This window comes from Convolutriloba macropyga, chromosome 2 (genome assembly GCF_964194025.1).
Source record: "Convolutriloba macropyga chromosome 2, txConMacr16.3, whole genome shotgun sequence".
Lineage (NCBI taxonomy): Eukaryota > Metazoa > Xenacoelomorpha > Acoela > Convolutidae > Convolutriloba > Convolutriloba macropyga.
The window spans coordinates 78,451,844-78,472,599 of NC_134469.1; the positions used below are offsets into that span (position 1 = coordinate 78,451,844).

The 20,756-nt window shown below is 35.8% G+C and overlaps 2 protein-coding genes and 1 pseudogene across 2 annotated transcripts in view; 1 reads left to right on the plus strand and 2 right to left on the minus strand.

The window, feature by feature from the left end:
* The window catches only part of LOC142334744 (uncharacterized), a 447,170-nt gene that overhangs the window by 165,113 nt on the left and 261,301 nt on the right, over positions 1 to 20,756 (plus strand). The gene's annotated exons all lie outside the window — the stretch shown is intronic.
* LOC142334740 (uncharacterized) lies at positions 247 to 16,874 on the minus strand (annotated as a pseudogene).
* On the minus strand, positions 17,004 to 17,586 carry LOC142334742 (uncharacterized). The gene has a single exon (XM_075383006.1). The coding sequence runs from the start codon at positions 17,547 to 17,549 to the stop codon at positions 17,160 to 17,162; it is 390 nt and encodes a 129-aa protein (XP_075239121.1). The 5' UTR covers positions 17,550 to 17,586; the 3' UTR covers positions 17,004 to 17,159.

Sequence of the window (20,756 nt, forward strand, 5' to 3'; positions counted from 1 at the left end):
ATTAAATAGACCTGTGAATTTCCGATCTTTTCCGTTTGTGCCCTACCCCCCCCCCCCCCCCCCACAAGCTTAGTGGGAGCATATTTGGTTTCACACCCGAGGCATGTTTTACATAATGATTAACTCTGTAACGGCATGTGCTCTCTAACTGGGGTTTATGTCGTACTTGGGGGTGAGGGGGTGGGGCAAATGACGATCCAAATTTTGTCAGCTGTAACAATCTGGTTTGGCTTGATAACTGAAAAGTCAGAAGATAAATAATTCAACTGAAATCAAGAAAATTTTCCATTCAAAACAATGCATATTGGAAATTGAAAGTTCATAACTGTTACGGCAATAAGTTATGATAATTGATAGCACCTTCATTTAAATTTGCAAATTGGCGAGAAACAATACTGAATCACCAACTGCAATTGTAGGATATAAATTAAACCTAAAGAAACTGACAGTCCAGAATTCCTCTGAATCTGGATTACAAAATTTTGCAATGCCCAACTGTTCATTGTGCATTGCATGTACTTAGTTGTAGCATCATTTTCAGCTTGAAATTCTTTAATTTAGTTTAAGCTAACAAATCACTCACTCATATTTTGGAAAAATTACAAAGAACAAAATATTCAGACATCAGGACATCAACTTCTACCCAATTCTTGAAAAAATTTAGAACCATCAATGATGTAAGGCGACAAAAATCGATGAAAAGTAGAGCTGTAATCAATAAAGTTCAGCAGAAACTGACCATCAATTTCATTCTCGACTTTAGCTCTACAATACTTTTTCAACGTAGGATGAAAAGCAATGTACATTTGACCTTTTTCAGGACAAGACACAAAGTTGCGAATGTCTGTTACATAATCATCATCATTGTTGATTTTTCGTTCCAGAACTTCTATGAAATTATTGTTCAAATCAGGTTTGATTGAGATATCTGGCTTCGCCAGCAATTCTGCAGGGGTCAATGGATCACCTAAAAAGTAACAGAAAATTAGATATATAAAAGAATGGAAGTTGTGGATAACCTAAACCTAAAGCGAATGTCAACAATCAATTATGTGCAACGACTGACAAAGAACATAGCCGACCGATAGCATGAATCTTTCTGCAAAACTATCTTCGAAAGACATGCCTGACCGCAAAATATAGACAGCAATAATTAAAAAACTGAGTTGATGCCGTGAATGCAATTCATGTTTTCAAAGGCAACTTTTAAAAAATTCAAACTGGTTAATTAAATTCCCTGGAAAACCATACTACCAAAGGCTTTCATTACATCGAAGCACTATATTGACCTTCAGAGAGTTAAAAGAGTAATTTCAAATGAACAAAAGGATTTTTGAGTCATTTGAAAAGTGGAACACGCCAGCAACAAGAAGCAAAACAAATCACGCAATTTAGTTACAAAACAACTAGGAAAACCACTGCAAGAATCTGATGAACTTTTAGTCATGCCCCGAAACATAACATTACATGACCAACGTCCGAAAATACATCCTCGATTTTGTCGGGGTTTTCCACGACTCATGTTTTAAATTTAAAGTTCTAAGCGGGTGTGGAAACGGGTGACACTAGGCTACTTTACTTCAAATTTCCTTCAACTTGGTTACATGTGCTCCAACCACAAAGCGCTATTGTGAAAACCTGAGACAATCTTTTTTATTCACTCGTTAAATCACCAGTTTCCACAGCATAAGTAACTCCTTCCTACGCCGCCCATGCCCCCGGTTACAATATCTAATTACCGAAATGAAAGAAGCCTAATTGGTCAAAAAGAAATTTCTCGAGGCTATAAGTGGAATATGAAGACAATAAACAGTTTTACTATTGCCCTTAGCAAAGTTCACAAGAGCAATTAAGTCTTTGAATTTGGTCTCAATCAATAACTAATAAAATTTGGCAGCAAGTTGAAGGCTAATTACATGCTGAAAATGGTGGATACTAGTCTGTGGATACTCTTGATAAAATGTGAGCCATTTCAGCGATGTAGCTTATTGTAACGTTTTACGCAACTAAATTCCATCGTTTAAAAATATAACTGTGAAAACTGCAGACACATTTTGGTCACTCGATTCCAAAGCGGCAAGTTTATTGAAATTAGCCTTTTCAGACATTTGCCACTTAATGAAACCACTGATCAAATGCATCAAACTTCACCCCATTCACATCTGAAATTATAGGTGATTTCAGGATATTTAAAAGAATAATTTTCGCCAAAGGCTATTATACGAAACATGCCTCCTCACAGAATTATACGGTGTCTGATGAGACTCAGAAAGAACTACACTTGTTGATCAGTTCAAGATCATTTCGAAAACTCTATTATAGAAAAGCTATATATTGGAAAATCAGCTCTCTAATAAGGTAATAAACAGTTATTTATCATATCACAAAAGTATATTTTAATAAAAAAGAATAAAGACAAAAAAATTTCTTTAAAGGTTTGACAAGCATCCTCAATTTCCTACTTCGAAACTGCTAAACAAATTGCCTATAGCCCAAAAACGACTTGCCGATTGTCAGCAAATGCCCGAAAATAGCCACTGTTGAACCTACTGACCGGCGGTGGGATTGAAACAGTCCGTAAAACAAAGAGAAAAATTGACACAAACTAATTTTTTCTTGAAGGTCAAAAAGTTCTCAATATGATCTGCAGTTTCAATAGATTTGTTAAAAATCCAATGAACTCACTTTTTATAACATGAACTTCCTGTTTCAATGTTCTTCTGATTAAAAGAAAGCATGCAACCATAACGATTATTCTAATACAAAATAGGGATTACCATAATACCTTTCCGTTCGTAAAAAAACCAAGACACCCGCAACAGAGCTACGCTCAGCTAGAATTTTGCACCTACAAAAAAACTTAAAAAGCGAAAGCAAAATAATCAAAAACTTTACCTTCAAGTGATACCAGTTCAACTTCTGGTATTTTATCTTTGGAGACAGTCTCGCTGCCTTCTACCACCTCCAAGTACCATTCATGATGGAGCATCTTGCTTGCAATCAACTCTTTGTTCTCATCCGTGTTGTTCACATTTTTGAACTCCGTTAATTGCACTTTGATAGCCTGAAAGGGAAGCTCGTAGAAACTCGTCTTCATAGGGAACAGAGTGCTGTCCTTGGGCAGAATGGAAACTTCGCCAAAGTCAACATATTCGACTAAGACAGCTTGCTGGTCTACTTCCAGGACTCGTACTCTTGTATATTCGGAGTCACAGTCTCTGCAGATGTAATGTTCTCCTTGCAAAGGGTCTCTGATAGCGGCTCTAAAACACATCCATCATACGGTAAAACTTTTCTTCATACTTACGTTTGAACTGTCATCATGTGGCTATGGCCATGATTTAATTATCTTAAAGTCAAGACTTTGAACATGAAATATATCCTTAATGTTTATGACAATGGTCAATTCCGGTGATAGAAATATCGGCCTTTCCCCTACAGCCCCAATGAGGTAAATGAAGGGGGTATTAAACTTAGCCCTATTGTGAAAGAGTACCCGTATGGACTGTACATTTTAAGGCCGAAAAACTTCTGAATCTTGCTCCCAAAAGAACTTCACCTCACTGTTCAGTCGAGCATCTATTTCTTTGTTGCTTCGCTTCCTCTACTTATTAGTGGCTAATTTTCTAGCTTTCGGAGAGCCACTTAGAATAAACCGACTAATGTCGGAAGAATTACTCACGACAGGCGAGGCAATTTCCTTCAGGGGCCGTAGCCTAGATAAATTTGTCTTCATGGGTGCAAAAATAGTTAACTACGCCGGAATTTGAACCATGGACCTCCCGATCCCTCACTAAAAGCACTGCCCACTCAGCTATCACGCCTTCCTGTTGCCATGCAATCGATTTTATTTTTACAACAAGCTTCAATTGGGAGTGACAGCAATAGAGCTCACTCAAAAATGAAGAACGAAAGCATGAAAATGTCACTAAAGAACTCAAAGAATATTCTAGAAAAAACCACACTAACGATCCAGCGAAAAACTTGCAATCACATGACCGGCAGATTACCGGAAAATAGCGGTGATAGACGCTTGTGGCCTTCGATGAATTGAATTAGCTGAAGAAAAACGATAGAAAGATTGAACACCAGTCGCGTAATAGAACACTAGAATTGAGTTAGATTCGGACTGTCAATTTTCACACATACGGTCTATAAGTAAAAAACCCTAAAAAAACTTTTTCAAAATTGATAATCGAAATCAAAAACTCAAGATTGATACTCAAGAATAAGGGCATAGAAGGTTGCCACTACTTAGATGCACACTATTGATTGATCTTTAACTAGTAAAAGTTCAAAAAAAACAAAGTTCCATAGAAGAGTTCAAAAGTCATTTTTTAGTGAGCTGAATTACGCAATTGACCTAAATGCAGAACTGACGTCACGCAAAAATTTTAACTGCAAGGAGTAGAAGTCACTGAAGTCATTGAAAAAGTCAATTTAAAGAGGTCAGGTCGTAAGAATCATCAATATGGATGACCAATTGATAAACACAGCCGATGACCAATTAATGAACACAGATTGACCACTAGACCCTTAATAGAACACTGGACTTGTGGAGTGAGATTCAGACTCTCAATTTTATGACACAAACAGTCTATAAGGAAAAACCTTAAAAGAGCTTTCCCAAAATGATACCAAAATCAAAAATCCAAAACTCAAGATTATTACTCAAGAATTAGGGCATAGAAGTTTAGCACCATTTAAATTCACACTATTGATCTTTATCTAGTAAATGTTCATAAACATCAAAGTTCAATAAGCGAGTTCAGAAGTCATTTTTTGAGAGAGGTAAGTCAGGCAATCGACCTAAAAGCAAAAATAACGTCACGTACAAAAATTATAACTGCGAAGCAGTAGAAGTCACTGAAGTCATTGAAAAAGTCAATTCCGAGATGTCATGCCATAAAAATCATCGATGGAGACGACGAATTAAAAAAAAAACATTGCAGGACAAGTCTTGACGTACAATTCGAGGAATTTTCATTAACTCAACAAAAAACTGGACCCAGAAAGGACTGTGAGTGAATTGGGAAAAATTTTATAAACATAGCTGGCAGATTGCCAGAAAATAGCCGCAGTAGATTCGTAGATCTTCAGTCTAAAAAAATAGTGAAAAAGACAGATCAAAAAAAAATTCTTCTGTTCAGTGAAGGCTGATCTGTCATATTTTGATTAAAAATCTGTATAAGTTATTGCTGCATCTATTAGCTGCTCTTAAATAACCCTCATTCAGAGTGACACACACCCATTTGACCTTATCTCTTTGAATTAAAGTAAATGAAAGTCTATTTCAAAGGTTTCTTCAGTGAGGTAAATCACGCAATTGACCTAAAAGCGGAAAGGACGTCACGTCACGCACACAAATTTTAACTGCAAAGCAGTAGAAGTCACTGAAGTCATTGAAAAAGTCAATTCAAAGAAGTCAGTTCGTAAGAATCATCAATATGCACAAACAATTAAAAAACATAGCCGGCAGATTGCCGGAAAGTAGCTGCGATAGACGATTGAGGCCTTCCATGAATTCAAACAACTAAAGAAATAATATAGACAGATTGCCCTCCAGTCCCTTAATAGAACACTACACTTCTTGAATTCGATTTGGCCAGTCAATTTTATGACACCTACGGTCTATAAGGAAAAACCTTAAGAGAGCTCTCCAAAATTGATAATCGAAATCAAAAACTCAAGACTATTAGTCAAGAATTAGGGCATAGAAGTTTGGCACCACTTAGGTGCACACTAAAGATCTTTAACTGGTAAATGTTCATAAAAATCAAAACTCCAAAAGTGAGTTCAGAAGTCACTTTTTTCAGTGAGGTAAGTCACGCAATTGACCTAAAAGCAGAAAGAACGTCAGGCACACAAATTTGAACTGCAAACCAGTAGAAGTCACTGAAGTTATTGAAAAAGTCAATTTCAAGAAGTCGCGTCTTAAGAATCATCGATGGGATGGCTGAAATCGAATTGCATATTTCCACAAAAGGAAACAAATATGCCGCAATTTTTTGCAGAAAAACATGATGCTGACAAACTGCAAATAAGAATTATGATCCACCACAATTGAATCATTATTTCTAACCTTTTATTCACAATGATGAAAGCTCCGTTTCGTTCATTTTGCTCATTAACTAATTCAAATCATTTTAATAGTTAATATGATAACTGGAAGTTGCAACTATGATATGACTATGTTTATTATAGAGAAAACGTTCGTTAATTAAGTATCATTGAAATATGCCTTAAACACCCAGTAGAAGAACTAATCAAATTCATACAAACTTGGTTTGAGAGCAGTTGAAAACTTCCTTTGCGATCGATTGATCATGTTGGCAGTCGAGTCAGATATGATTTAAAATTAACGGGCAAAAGTATATCAAAAAAGCATATTCAATACTACTCTTCGACTTCTGAAATCCAGAACCCGTCATCATAATTACGCATGGGTTCGCAAGCTGTTTTTCAATTGTTTGAAAAAAAAAACAGCAAAAAGAAACATAGCTGGCAGATTGCCAGAAAATAGCCGCAATAGATTCGTAGATCGGCAGTCTAAAAAAACAGTAAAAAAGACAGACCAAAATAATTGTCTTTTCATTGAAGGCTGGGATGTTATATTTTCATTAAAAATATGTATAAGTCATTGCTGCCTCTATTAGCTGATCTTAAATAACATTCATTTAGAGTGACACATACCCATTTGACTTTATCTCTTTGAATTAAAGTAAATAAAAGTCAATTTCAAAGTGAGGAAGTCATTTTTGAGAGTGAGGTAAGTCACGTGTAAGAGCGAAAAATGACGTCACGCATGCAATTCAGTTGAAATTGCATGAACGAATGAACAAAAAGTGGCTGTGACGTCATATGGTCGTAACAAAAATCATGACGACGAAATAAAAAAAAAATAGCAGGACAAGTCCTGACGAACAATTCAAGGAATTTTCATTGACTAAACAGAGAAAACTAGACCTAGAATGGACTATGAATTAATTGAGAAAATAAGTTTTTCAAAAATCAGATAAAAAATAATCAGACTAAAAACAATAATCAGATAAATAATAATCAGATAGATAATAATCAGATAAAAAATAACAATCAGATAAAAAATAATCCGATAAAAAATCAGATAAAAAATAAGAAAAAAACAGAAAAGCAATGTCAAAATGCAGCATGTGAACACAAAAAACCACTAGCGAGAAATGAAAATTTAATTCAAACGAAAAACTAGGCCTAGAATGGCTGTGAATGGATTGGGAAAACCGTTGAAAAAAATTCGATTCGAAAAATCGAAAAAACAGTAAAAATCAGAGTGATTGTGCCGCATGTGAACAAAAAACCACTACCGAGAAACCGAATTTTTGTTCAAACACCGTTTTCTCACTCTACTTTAAAATCAGAGCGAAAAAAAATTCACACCGCAAAACCACTCGCTTTTTCGCTCCATTTCCTGTTTCGGCGTGACCAAAATCACTACAATTTGACTTCAAAAATCATGTAAATGTGTGAACAGATCTTAAAAAAACAGACAGCGCCCCAATACAATTCAAAATCTTTGAATTGTAAAAAACCAAGAGAAGGCCAATAATAGCCTCAGCTATTGCTCTGCGGCTATTAAACATAACCGAACAACGTCGGGCGAATTGCTCGTAAACGACAGGCGAGCGGTTGGCTGTTACGTGTTTATCACGGCGCTACATGTTCATCCTGTTTTTGAGGACGAACGAAAAGTCAAAAGGGTCAGACGAACATTCGTTCAGGCAAAAAAATTGCATAAACAAAGACCATAGGAATTATATAACGGTTAATCAAAATGAGAAGAGAAAATGTTGAAAAGTATGGAACCTGCTATCAGAAGTAACAGCATCCTGGATCTCCTCGTTCAACATGTCCATTTGTGCCTCCATTGAGGTCAGAGTTACGAACACCGACGACACCGTCTCGAAACAAGCGATCCTTACTCGGTTCAAATCATTGCACACTAGCCTCTGGTAACTTGGTTTCGACAGACATTGCCTCACTCTTCTAGTGACTTGCTCTCTTCTCGCAATTCCCAGCTCACACATACAGTTTCCAATGTTATCGTCTTCATCGGTGATCAACTCTACACAGTTTATGTCCTCAGGTCGGGAAGACGGCTTTAACTGTATGTATAAGAGGGAGCCTTGCGCCAAGGACAGAAATACGTCACACGCCTCGCCTACAAAATTTACAAGTCACTCATTGTTTTTCAAATTTGGCGAATTACGCATAACCGGCACTTTTTGACGCAATACCACGGAATGATCATAAATTTTCATCAAATAGTAAAAATTCGCATAGCTGAAAGGATAGATAATGAGTTGCTGAAAAGAAGTTTAGGAAATCTTAACTTACCCAAGGTGACAAGATAAAATATTTAACTAAAAATGTTTCGCTAAAAGATGTCGGTGGTCTCTTAGTCGAAAGAGAAATGTAAGAAGAGAACGAAAGATCAAGTTTTCTCTATAATGATAAGTATAATAGTTTTCAATTAAGTTTTGAACAATTTTTTACTGAAGCATTCAAATTTTTATATTTACGTAAAGAAGGCACGAAAAATTTTATTTAGATTCCAGAAACCCAACAGTTAAACTTATTATAGTTAGGTATTTGAACTTTTTAATTGAAATGGATTTTGCCATTCTTGTAAGATTTCAGCGATTCGCCAGAAAATTGCAAAAAGGAGTAAAAACTGGGGTGACTTTAAACTGTGGCAACTTTTACTGCCGCCAATTTTCTAAAGTCTAGTCTGTGGCTAAACCGACAAACCGCTATCCAGGCTGCTTTTGCACTAAAATATTCTTAGTTTTCTGTCATGTTCTTTTCTGCGTTTTGCTGATCCTGTAAATTGTTTTGTTCTGTTTCAAAAAATGTGTCAATATTGTAACATTGGATAAAAAAAGGTTTCCCTACCATTTACTGTCACGTATTTGAGATATTTTTCATTTAAAAAAACAGATCAGTGTCTGACTCATAGCTCTGGAAAGACAGGCGACACATATCGGAGGGGGCATTAACCTAGATGATTTTTAATGGTCGAAAAACTCCGACCAAGGAGGGGTTCCGACACCTAACCTCCAGCACCGGAGACGGAAACATCCTAGAATCGCATTTGTTTAAGCAACAGTCCTTATTTCAGAATAAAAAATATTTAGGTCACGTACAAATCAAGCAGTTAATCTCGAAGAATTACTCGGGAAGTGAAATCGAAAGATATTTGCTTCAAACTTCGTTCGAGAGCAACTAAAAACATAAACCGACGAATATCGGACGAATTAATCTCGAACAGCTGGTGAGACAAACAATTAAGAAGAGTGCAGATGCTAGTCTGACTTGGGAGGGGCTCGAATCCGCGACATCTCGGATGACAGCAGTGCACGTTAAGCACTATGCTACACGCGCTATGTACAGTTTTGCATCAAAATCGCTTTTATTTTGATGACAATAATTTTTGAATAGGCGCAATTCATCCACTCAAAAATCAAGAGTGAAAAGGTCACTCGAGAAGTGAAATGGATAATATTCTACAAAAAAAAAATCGGTCAAGCAAAAATTTTGCACGAAAAAGACACATACCTTGAAAATAATTGCTTCAAATTTCATTCGAGAGCAATTCAACACGCTCCACTAATACTCCTCTTCGAGTAAAAGAAGCGTGGAAAAGATCGCCATAACTACTTTTCAAGTCGTAAAACAACACTATATTACAATGTTCTCTGGGCTTTAAAAAAAGGTAGCGCCCAAATAATAGCCTTTTAATAAGTATCTGACGCCACTATTGAGAACCAGCTTAAATTTTAAAAAACACACGAGAAAAACTTCAAACAGTGAAATTTAGTTTGAGAAAGTAAAGAAAACTAAAAAATTGCCAAGAATCTTCCTCAAATTATAAAAAAACATCTTCCTCAAATCATACAATCCAAAATTGTGAGCTCTAAATCTCTTGAAAACCAATTTTTCTGCAAGCGATCGAAAAACAGGAGTAGAATGAACACTCCTCTTTGAGTGGCACAAAGGGCATCCATCAAATGTAACTCAAACTATTTGGCTAGCAAAAAACACAAACATATATGATAGGCCCCACCGAATTAGACATATGGCTATTTGAAAACAAACTCTTACAACTCCAGATATTTTTTAAAGGGAAGACGTCCAATCGACAATGGTAGGCCTGAGCTGGGATATTGGTGAGCTTCTGTGGCATTCGAAAACACTTTTCAAATCTGTCATTGAAGTGTCCATAATCCACCAGATACTGTCTCCCCTGTCTGAGTTGTGCCCTTGCCCAGCTTCCGTTCAATGTGTTCCTCAGAACCACAAATTCTTCGTTCAGAACTCTGACGCATTATCCTCAGTTATCCAGTATTTTTCTAAGGAACTGCCCATTAAATCCATAATTTTCCTGCACGATTGCTCCACTTCCATTAACGAATCATTAACGCCATCAACTCGCTGTAGGTAAAAACTGTCCGGACTCTCAAAATGCGTCAACTCAAATGATGACTTCTGAAATTCGGAGATACTAGGCTGTTGGGCTAAATTTAATAGGCAAATGTTAGCCGGAATTTTCTCGTCTGACGAAAGCTGAGGTTCTGTTTTAATTTGGACTGTTTGATTGACACAGCGCTCCTCATTTGTCGCAATTTGTGGTCTGGATTGGTTATATGAAGTTCCGTCGTTATCATCATCGTCCCAGCGATCAGATGGAACAAATGGTTTCACTGTTATTGCCCCTCTCCCTCGGTTAACAGCTCGGACTCGACGCGTTCTCACGTTCGACTTCGTTCCAATGTCAACTTCGCTAGACTTCGTTCCAGTATTAATTTTTACTTCACGATCAAGATTCAAGGACATCAATGGTTGAGGCACTTCAGAAGGCTGCTGAAAATTAATAGAGGTTTGCGAATACGGTGAAACTTCTAAATTTGAAAAGCGATCAGAAAGACTCAATGGCTGAATAAAGTTATGGTCACTGTGTTTGTATTTAGCACCATGAAAAGATTGAGATTTATTTGTCATTCTCGGCTCGATATTTGATGACATTCTGAGGTCGATTCCGCTGTTACTGCTGCCTTGACTGTGTGACACAGGTCCTAACCGCAGTCTAGCCGACTCTCTAATTCCATGCTGTATAGTTGGCCCATTAATACACACTGCCCCGTCGTTGAAATCTTCACGTTGAAATTTGTCATTCGGCCTAAACGAAAAAATGGAAAAGGGTAAACTACGAGAGTTAGTATGATGGACAATTAGCCGCCCTTTAATAATTCCATAGGTAGGTTATATTCGAACAAAGGGGTTAGCCCTGCAAGGTGCTAACCTTTAGCTAGATGCTCTACTTCTCCTATTTCATGGAACCTTAAAAATTTTTAGCCCTGAATGACCAATTCATTGTCTCGAGTCTCCTGTAACTCTTTACCGAAAAAACCTGCATGACTGGGGGTACTGACTGTTAATCGTTTTAGGCCATGAGGATAATCAGTACAATTCAAGCAACTAGAAGCTGAGGGATCATGATACAAGTTTGAGACGACAAAAACAATAAAAGTACTAGAACAGTTTTTTAAGATCAAAGCAATAATGGAAAAAGTGGTTATATTGAAAACGCTCCAGGTTACTATAACCAAACAAGGAGCAAAACATCAACAATTTGTGAATAAATTGATCTCCAACATAAAGATTATCTTGAAAAAAAAACAAGTTTACGTAATCTCGAAAGTTTTAATTTTTACGTAATACTTAAGGTAATAATCAGGTTTAAAAAAATGTGCTGATTCAAATTGATTTCAATTGAATGAAGCAATAGGACAAGGGGTAAAAACGTTTTCGACAACTGCTATAGATTATTCCAAACCTAGATTTATTCCAACCATAAACATAACCAACCCTAGATTTGAAGTTCCAGGTCACCAAATTTCACAGTCACAATTAAGAAGTCATTTCATTTTCAGAGACTAATTTTTTCAGAGCCTACTTTTTTCCAAGACAAAGAAAGTTTAAAATTTTCAATACCTAAGAAACAAAACATTTTTCCAATTCTTAGAAAAGAAGCCGACTATTACTTTCAAATCACAAACAAGGCCTTCAATATTTTCAACAGTCGTTATGCAAAGGCACTTAATATTTTCCGGGCAAAAACAACGGAAACAGCCAAAACCTGCCCTTCATACGATTTTGTGTCTTCACAGCAGCTTCAGTGATTTGTGAGATCAGTAAAACTAAGACTACTGACTTTACGAGTATCCCTATAATCGGTTCTTAATTCTATGTACTCGACAACCACGAGAAATTTATAATAATCTTGAAGACCGTATTGATAACACACTTGATCACTTCTATACCAATGTGGGCTAACGTAAAAAAATTGTGAAACTAAGTGCTTCAATATATACTAAAAATGTCACAGCATTGAAGATATTTTAAACAACGAAAGTTTAATCAAATCCATTAAAAGTGTTCACAATCCACGTTTTGCTTCCCAATAAGACAACTTGTGAAACCGTTAAAAACTTCGTCAAATCTCCAGACAATTATGATTACGGTTAGATTATTGAATTATGTTTAGCTGATTGTCCATTTCTCACTTGCTCACTGCGTTTTCCCGAGGCAAAAAACAATAACAAAGGCAAAATTGGTACTTCTTTATGCGGAGGATTCGACAATAGAAGTGATAAGTATAGTCTTATTTCGATCCTGAATGTTTACAGGAACTTATAAACGTATAATGGAAAATCGACAAAATTTTCAAATTTGTTGACTATATTAAATTTTCACATAAATCAACTGCCATCTATTAAGTTTGCAAAAGCAAAAAAAGGCTAGCAGATTGCCAGAAAATAGCCGCAATAGCTTCGTGGATCTGCAGTCTCAAAAAAGTTTTTTAAAAAAATAACATCCCAGCCCTTAATGAAAAGAATAAATTTCTTTTTTGGTCTAAGGGCTGGGATGTTATTTTTTTATTAAGAATCCGTATAAGTTATTGCTGCCTTTATTAGCTGCTTTCAAATAAACTTCATTTAGAGTGACACATATTCGATTGAGCTTATCTCTTTGAATTAATGTAAACAAAAGTCAATTTCAAAGTGAAGTAATTTTTGAGAGTGAGGTAAGTCACGTGTGAACAAAAACTTAATCACGCGAATGAACAAAAAACTCGCTCCACTGAGAGTGAAAAATGACCTCACACGCGCAATTCAGCTACAATTGCATGAACGAATGCACAAAAAGCAGATTTGAAGTGATTGTGACGGCATATGGTCGTAACAAAATTCTTGACGACGAATAAAAAAAACATAATAGGACAAGTCCTGACGTATAATTCAAAGAATTTTTGTTAACCAAACAAAAAACTAGGCCTAGAATGAACTATGAATGGATTGAGAACATAATTTAGAAAAAATCCAATGTAAAAAGTCGAAAAAAGAGTAAAAATCAAAGTGAAATAGCCGCATGTGAACAAATTTTTGTTCAAACACCGTTACCTTAAAATTAGAGCGCAAAATTTTCACGCCACAGAACCACTCGCTTTTTTGCTCCACTTCCTGTTTTAGCGGGACCAAAATTACTACTCCAATTTGACTTCAAAAATCAAGAAAAAGTGAACAGATCTTAAAAAAGACAGCGCCCCAATACAATTCAAATTCTTTGAAATGTAAAAAACCAAGAGAAGGCCAATATCTCTGCTATCGCTTTGCGGCTATTAATGACACTTTGATACGATAGTTGAATTCACGCAATTGTTTTGCATCAGCGCAATTGTCCCAATAATCAGCTAACATAATGTCAGGGTACTTTAAAACGAACGATCGTCAACTTAGCAGCCTCGCTAGGTTTGCAGCATGTTTTTCCGCCAGCAATAGTGACTTTTGACAAATAGTAGATTTGCCTCATCACTGCAGGGCAAACAAAATATGAAATGACAAAAAACGTAGGCGGCACATAGCCAGAAAATAGCCGTCATAGCTTTGTGGATATGAAGTCTTAAAAGAGTGGTATAAAACAGATCACAAAACAAAATGGTTTCGAAATAAATGATGAGATGTTAGATTTTGATTAAGAATCTGTATAACATACTGATGCTTCTATTACTTGCTTTAAAATAAGCTTCAATTATGGTGACACACCCACTTGACCTGCTCTTTGATTTAAAGTAAAGAAAAATGAATTTCAGAGTGGTCATTTTTAGAGTGAGGCAAGTCACGTGTGATCAAAAACTTATTCACGCGAATGGACAACAAAAAATCGCTCCATTAAGAGTAAAAAATGACATCAATCACGCCGTTCAGTTACAATTGAATGAACAAAAACGGTCGCAACAAAAATCCTGACAAAAAAAACATAGCCGGAAGAACTCCGTAAGCGACTGCAATCGTCGGAAGCTGACGAAGAAACGAGAGACGCAACTGAAAACTTTAATTTTGTCTTATACTTTAACTATTTAACTCACCAGAAGTGAATTTTGAAAAATGGTAAAAATTACACAGCCGTCACCAAGAGAAGGACTTGAGCATTGACATCATTAAAGCAAGCTACAATTTATTAAATTACCACATCACTTAGAAAAACACAACAGCCGATAATATTAATTACAGGGACATAATATTGATAGAAAAACCACTGAAAACCAGATACCGCTAAATTTCAAATTAAAAAACACATTTGGTTACGTTGAAAGATGGCCAAAATTTTATAGGATGGTCAACTACTGATAAGCTCGAAAACAAACACGACTACAACCCGTCACGAAGCGACACACAATAGAACTCGACAATCAACAAAAGTCACCCAAAAGACAGTGTGAACGCATAAGGTAGATGACATTCTTAGAACAACTTAATTTTTGAAAAGAACACTAAAATCTGGGACAAAAATTTTTCGTTCCGAGTCACTGCAAATAAGACAAAAAAAATATGACCCAGGAAATATGAAAATTCACAGAAAACAATAATTAGAAAATTCACTGAAGACAAAATTTTTCAACGGAAATCAAGTTCTTAGTGCTGAATTTTATGTAAAGAAATCAATTGCAAACCAAAATTAAAATAAAAATTATACGAAAAAGGCAAAAATCTTTTCAAAAAAATCAACACTCATCCTCACGGTCAGATAAAATATGTTACAACAGTTTGCCTATTCGAATTCCGAAAACTCTAAACCCCAATAAAGAAAAAAATCTTAACAGAATTTTAAAGACTTAACGCTAGAAAACTATTCCAACATACAATGAAATCAAAATACCTGAAGGCGCACAAAAAAATTTTCTATTGATGAAAAAATGGAACAATTCAAAATTTTTCTTAGTAATTAAAATCAAATTTTAATAACCAAATAAAATCGGATTATCAAGAATAGGATTTCATAACACAAAAACACGTCAAGTTAAAACAAAGCATTCAACGCCTGAGTACCGACAGACGTGACAGGACGTTGCCTAATGCACTGCTTTTTGAAAACGTCCGCTTAAAGTTCCAAAAGGGAAGAAATTAATGAAAAACGAAAAATATTAACATTAAAAATAGAGAATTATATGCCAATTTCGTCTGAACTTGAAACGCGTTATTAGGCTCTTGAAAACCACTGTGGGTATCGATTTCAGCAATTTACATATAAGACACCAGTTTAAATATAATTTACATAAAATACAACATTCACTGAACGCAGCACATCAAAAAATTTCTCTCGCTTGGAAACAAAGAGTTCACACAGCAATTTTACTCACTTTAGTTCTTAGGTCACAACGCCGTCTGAATTGATAGTACTTTCGCTTAAAAAAAGCCTCAAGAAAACCAATACTCTTCGAGTCGTAAAAAACCAAGAGAAGGCCAATAATAGTCCCAGCTATCGCTTTGGGGCTAATAACAAGATAATCAAGGATCTCGAGCAAATGATTTATTGGTTGAAATCCACTATAAAAGGTTAGTCAAATTTTTAAAAACATTTCTTTCAATCTTAGCTTTCAATTGATGATTCTGAATTTGAACTGAAAATTTTAATGATCATCTACTCGTGTCTAAACTCCACATGAGGAAATTTTCAAAACCTGAAACAAACCGACTCGCTATTAATGAAGACTTGCTAAAAACTGTCTCAGATAAAACAAAAGTGGCTAAAATTTGAGCCAAAATTAAATTGAATAACGCAGAATCCAGAACGTTTTCAACACTTTTTTAAAAAGATTCCCTAAAACGTTCAAAGTTCTTTTTATATATCCGCGACCCTCCAATTTTAGAAACGCATGCCTCATTTCCTATTTTTTTAAAAAAATGAATAGAAAAAGCTTTTGTGAGAGACCACAGCAGCTACTATAATTCAATTTTTAAATACCTATAGTTCTGAAAATTGGTCCTTGTTGAAGGTTGTTTTGCACGATAAGTTGGTCGGCTTTTACTGTTGGCGACATTGCTCAAGTTATTTTGAAGACGAGGCGGCCTCTGGTTTAATTGCCTTCCAGAATTAGCTCTACCCCCTCGACCACCACCACCACCACCGCCTCTGTAGCCGGAACCCCCTCTTCCTCCTTTACTGCCTCTTTTTTTCCTGGCTTTCTGTTTACTGATCAGTTGTGTCAAATGAGACGTGCTCTCCGTTTCCTTAGCCTTGTAAAGGTAAAGACTTGGCCCAAGGTTTGTAATTTTGACAACATCAGGAATAGAGCGAATTAGTTCATGGACTGAGTTGAAGCCATACGTTCTGGGGTTTATTGGGACTCCAATCAGTTCTTCAAACTCAGAAGCGAAACTTCTGCTTTGGATTCCATCCTTCGAGGGAATCAGAACCGATGAAATATCCTTCTTAAGAGCATCCATCAAAACTCATTTCACAACAACATTCATTATATACATCTGAAATAAGACCGTTAATTTATTATCATAACATGCATTTTGCGAATATGCATCAGCTATATTATATTTGCATCATAGGGTATTGCAACATACTTGATCTTACCATCTACCGCTCAGAAATTAGTCCACATAATCACGCAGTTAAAATTAAGTAGATAGCAACCATGTTGATTGATTATACAATAAATTCAATGAATCTATCAAAACGATCAAACATCAATTCTCGCAGAGATACTTCAATCACTAAAGAAGCAAACATCAGTCAATATCTAGTTCAAATTGATTATATAACTTCAGACAGGTTTACTCAGAGAAGACTTGTGATTGGTCAATATGAGGGTAAATATTAGCCCCCAACTGGTGCATCTTCTCAACAGCCAAATTGTACAAGTTCAAATCCAGAGCTTTCTCTCCACTCGGCACAAAATTCCAGCACTGTCCCTGCATAGCACTCCCACTATGGTCCACCTGTCCTGTGACCTCAATCATAATGTTAGGAGTCATCTCTGAGATCAAGGCCTCGCTTCCGAACTTGATATTTACGGACACGTTATCTGAAGTGTTCAGGTACAAACCCCTGCTGTTCGGGTCGAAGTCACTAACTGTCCCTAGTAAAGTCACCATTTGACCTTTAAAGTCGGGCAATATTTTCCCAGTCACTCTTGGTCGACTTCCGTTAATTTCAACAGCCATTGGTTAAAATCTGAAACTACGGATGACATCTCAATCTGCACACCACTAAACCAAGGAGTTACTATGAACAACAAGACAATTTTAACAACCATTCTGCCAACACAATCTGTCACATTACTAGAAAATAGCTTCGATTGCTTTGTAAATCTACAGTACCAAAAAAAATGAAAAAAATACAAGCGCCAAAATTCTAATCAAGATTTTGATAAAAGGCAACCGACATAACTGGCTAATATTGGGCTAAACAATCTCGATGGTTGGAATGCGCGGAGGAGGAAGTTATGAGCGGAATGGGGGTCTCAAAAGGGTGTCACGCGGAAGGGTATTATAAAAGGAATGTGGTATTAGAAAACGAATGCGGCGGCGGAGGGGGATGGACGAATGGGAAGGGGAGGGGGGTCCAAACCGCCAAAAAACTACCTCTCACACCATAATTTTATGTCTGCTGAGCAGTTGCGGTGCTTGAAGAGCTATAAGAGATCTGATCAGAAAACGCCCTTTGGCCGTTGCCCATTTATCCCATTTTTGACAAAAAGTCAAATGGTTTGACGAAAACATGACAAGTCAATAGTGCTAAAAAATCGCATTAAAAGGAAAGACCAACAAGACTAGTATAATTGCTAAAAATTGTGTGAGATTAGAAGCTAAAAGTTTGTTATCGGCGAGAGCCAGAAATAACTCTCGCATTCATCATTTCAATAACATCGCTCGGCATTCGTCTCCACTACTGCTTGCTTCTGAGTAAGACCTCATAACCGAAAGAAATAAAAAATTAACTTTCTTTTTCCAATAAGAGTAAAATATCTTTCAGTTTATCAGTTTTGCCTTTCTCGTTCAGTTCATTCTTTAAAGCAGCATTCAGTTTCTCACGTTCCAGAATCTCCTGGCATTCTTTAATTGATAGCTTTTTAGTCACGTGAGCCTTCATATTGTGTTTAATCTGCAAGTTCGTGACGACACTGATATATTGTGAATAGTCTTGGAACCTGAGTTGCGTCAGCATGAAATCCCGTGCAGCAACTGCCAACTGCAAAGGTGATCTGTAGAACTTCATCCTCACTTGACGCTTATTAGCGTATATGTCCCTCAGAACATCTTGGTATCTTTGAATTTTGATTGTTTCTTGCACAATTTGCAATCTGAGATCGTTTTGATGGATCTGCCGGATATCGACGTCTAAAAGTTCTAGCATCGTTTTCATGGCCCAAAAATTTCTCAAAAATGGTTTTGAATATTCAATAGACAGTGACTTCTTCAACGCATCATAGTTTGGGTGGTCTTTAAATGCATCTTCATCAACATACGGAAGTGTGGAGTTCTGCAAATGGTCAATTCTGATCCCGCCAGTTTCTTTTGACATCAAGTCGGGATTAATTATATATTTGAAAGGCTGCAAAGGTTTGGGTGCCCTCCTCCAAAGCATGTGGCTCTGTCTTTTAACGCTCACATTCAGAACAGAAGTACAATTTGTAAACTGCCGTATATTCATGGCCATGCGCGACCTGAAACAATTTGGAGTTAAAAAGGGAGCTAAAACAATCATTTATTTAATAGCTTACAAGAATTGTCCATCTGTTACGTTTACCACTCTTATATTTATGTTTACCATGGTTACTTTTACGGTAGATCCACTGAAGCTGAAATTGCTCTTTAATTGAATCGTTGATGTTTTCAAACCAGGTTTTTATCTAATTTTGTATACTGTAACAGTTTATCTCTTGCTTCAATTTTACTTCAAATGTGTTATAATTTCGTCACATTTTTACCTCAAAGAGTTTCAGATATCTCTTTAAGAAGCGCACTCTACTACTACCAATAACTTCACTCTAACGATATGCGTCACTTCAAATACGAAAAATGTAAAGCCACTACCTAGCTTTAATAATGACCGCAACTTAACCTATTTTTAACATTCAGAATAGTATTCTAATTAACGTATCCGTTCAATCATCACTTTATTATGAACTTGGTCATGATAATCGGATTGGTTGAAATTTGCTGTATGAATAATAAATAAATTTGCTGTATGTATGTATAAAAACATCAAGTAATTTCCCAATTATGATTATTTCTGGTTAAATCTATGTTAAAAAACATTGATTGCATTTTTTTTCAAATGACCCGAGGACCACTCATTACTGTGATACTGTGAAAAGAAAACAAAAAACTACAAAAATGGGCGAATATGCAAAAATTACGAATACTTTATAAAAACTCGTTTCATCCTGAACAAAAAGCATTTGAGGAAAATAAAACCGTTATAAAGAGCAAATTGTAGTTGAATAGATAAGAGATGTGACTTCTCTATAGATATGCTAAGCTAAAAGTTATCAGACGTAACATTGGCAAAGCTCAGAAATCTATTCTTTTAAAAACAAATTTTTCCGAAATTCATAGCCAACATAAGCTTTCGACTAAAGAGTAGACAGTTTATCTTGCAACTTCTTCGAAAACTAATTGCTATTAATGAGACTAAATGCTATTAGTTGGAATAAGTCAAAAGACTATAAAATAACATTAAATACACAAGTAAATTAAAAAACTTTCACGAACAAATTTACAAAACCAGTGTAGAAGCCATTAAATATATAAAATATTAACTGGAATATCATTAACTGGAATTAACTGGAAGTCCATTTGAAAAACGAATATCTCATAATGACAACAGAAAGAACCACCAGAATTAAAAAGTATCCAACTCAAAATAACAGAAAAATTATTGTTTGGTTCAACAACAAAAATAACTAGATCTCTCAATAATGAGAGTAAGTTTCCAAAGTGATACAAAAACGAAGACTCTGAAAAAAAGACAAACCACAACAAAAAGTGATAAGTTGAAGAATACTATCTGAGAACTTTAATTACCCATTATTTGACAAAAGGCAAAAACAAAAATTTACCAAATTCTGCAAGAGAACGGTGTCGCAATCCCTAAAACCATAAGTTATGAAAACCATACAGATATTCATTTACGATTTTTGTAAAACTTTTTTCAGTAAGTGCTAAGTAAAGTGACAATTTACCAAAGAAACAAAAAGAACAGCAAAAAAGGGGCAATGATGCTCGCAAATCACAAAATTTTGTATGAAAACTCGTAGTATCAAAACCATGAAGCCGTTACAAAAGCCGCCAAAAACATTAGTCTGTATCTTATATGAAAGAACGTTGGACCTGATTTTACTGAGAATAAGCTAAAAGTTGACAGAA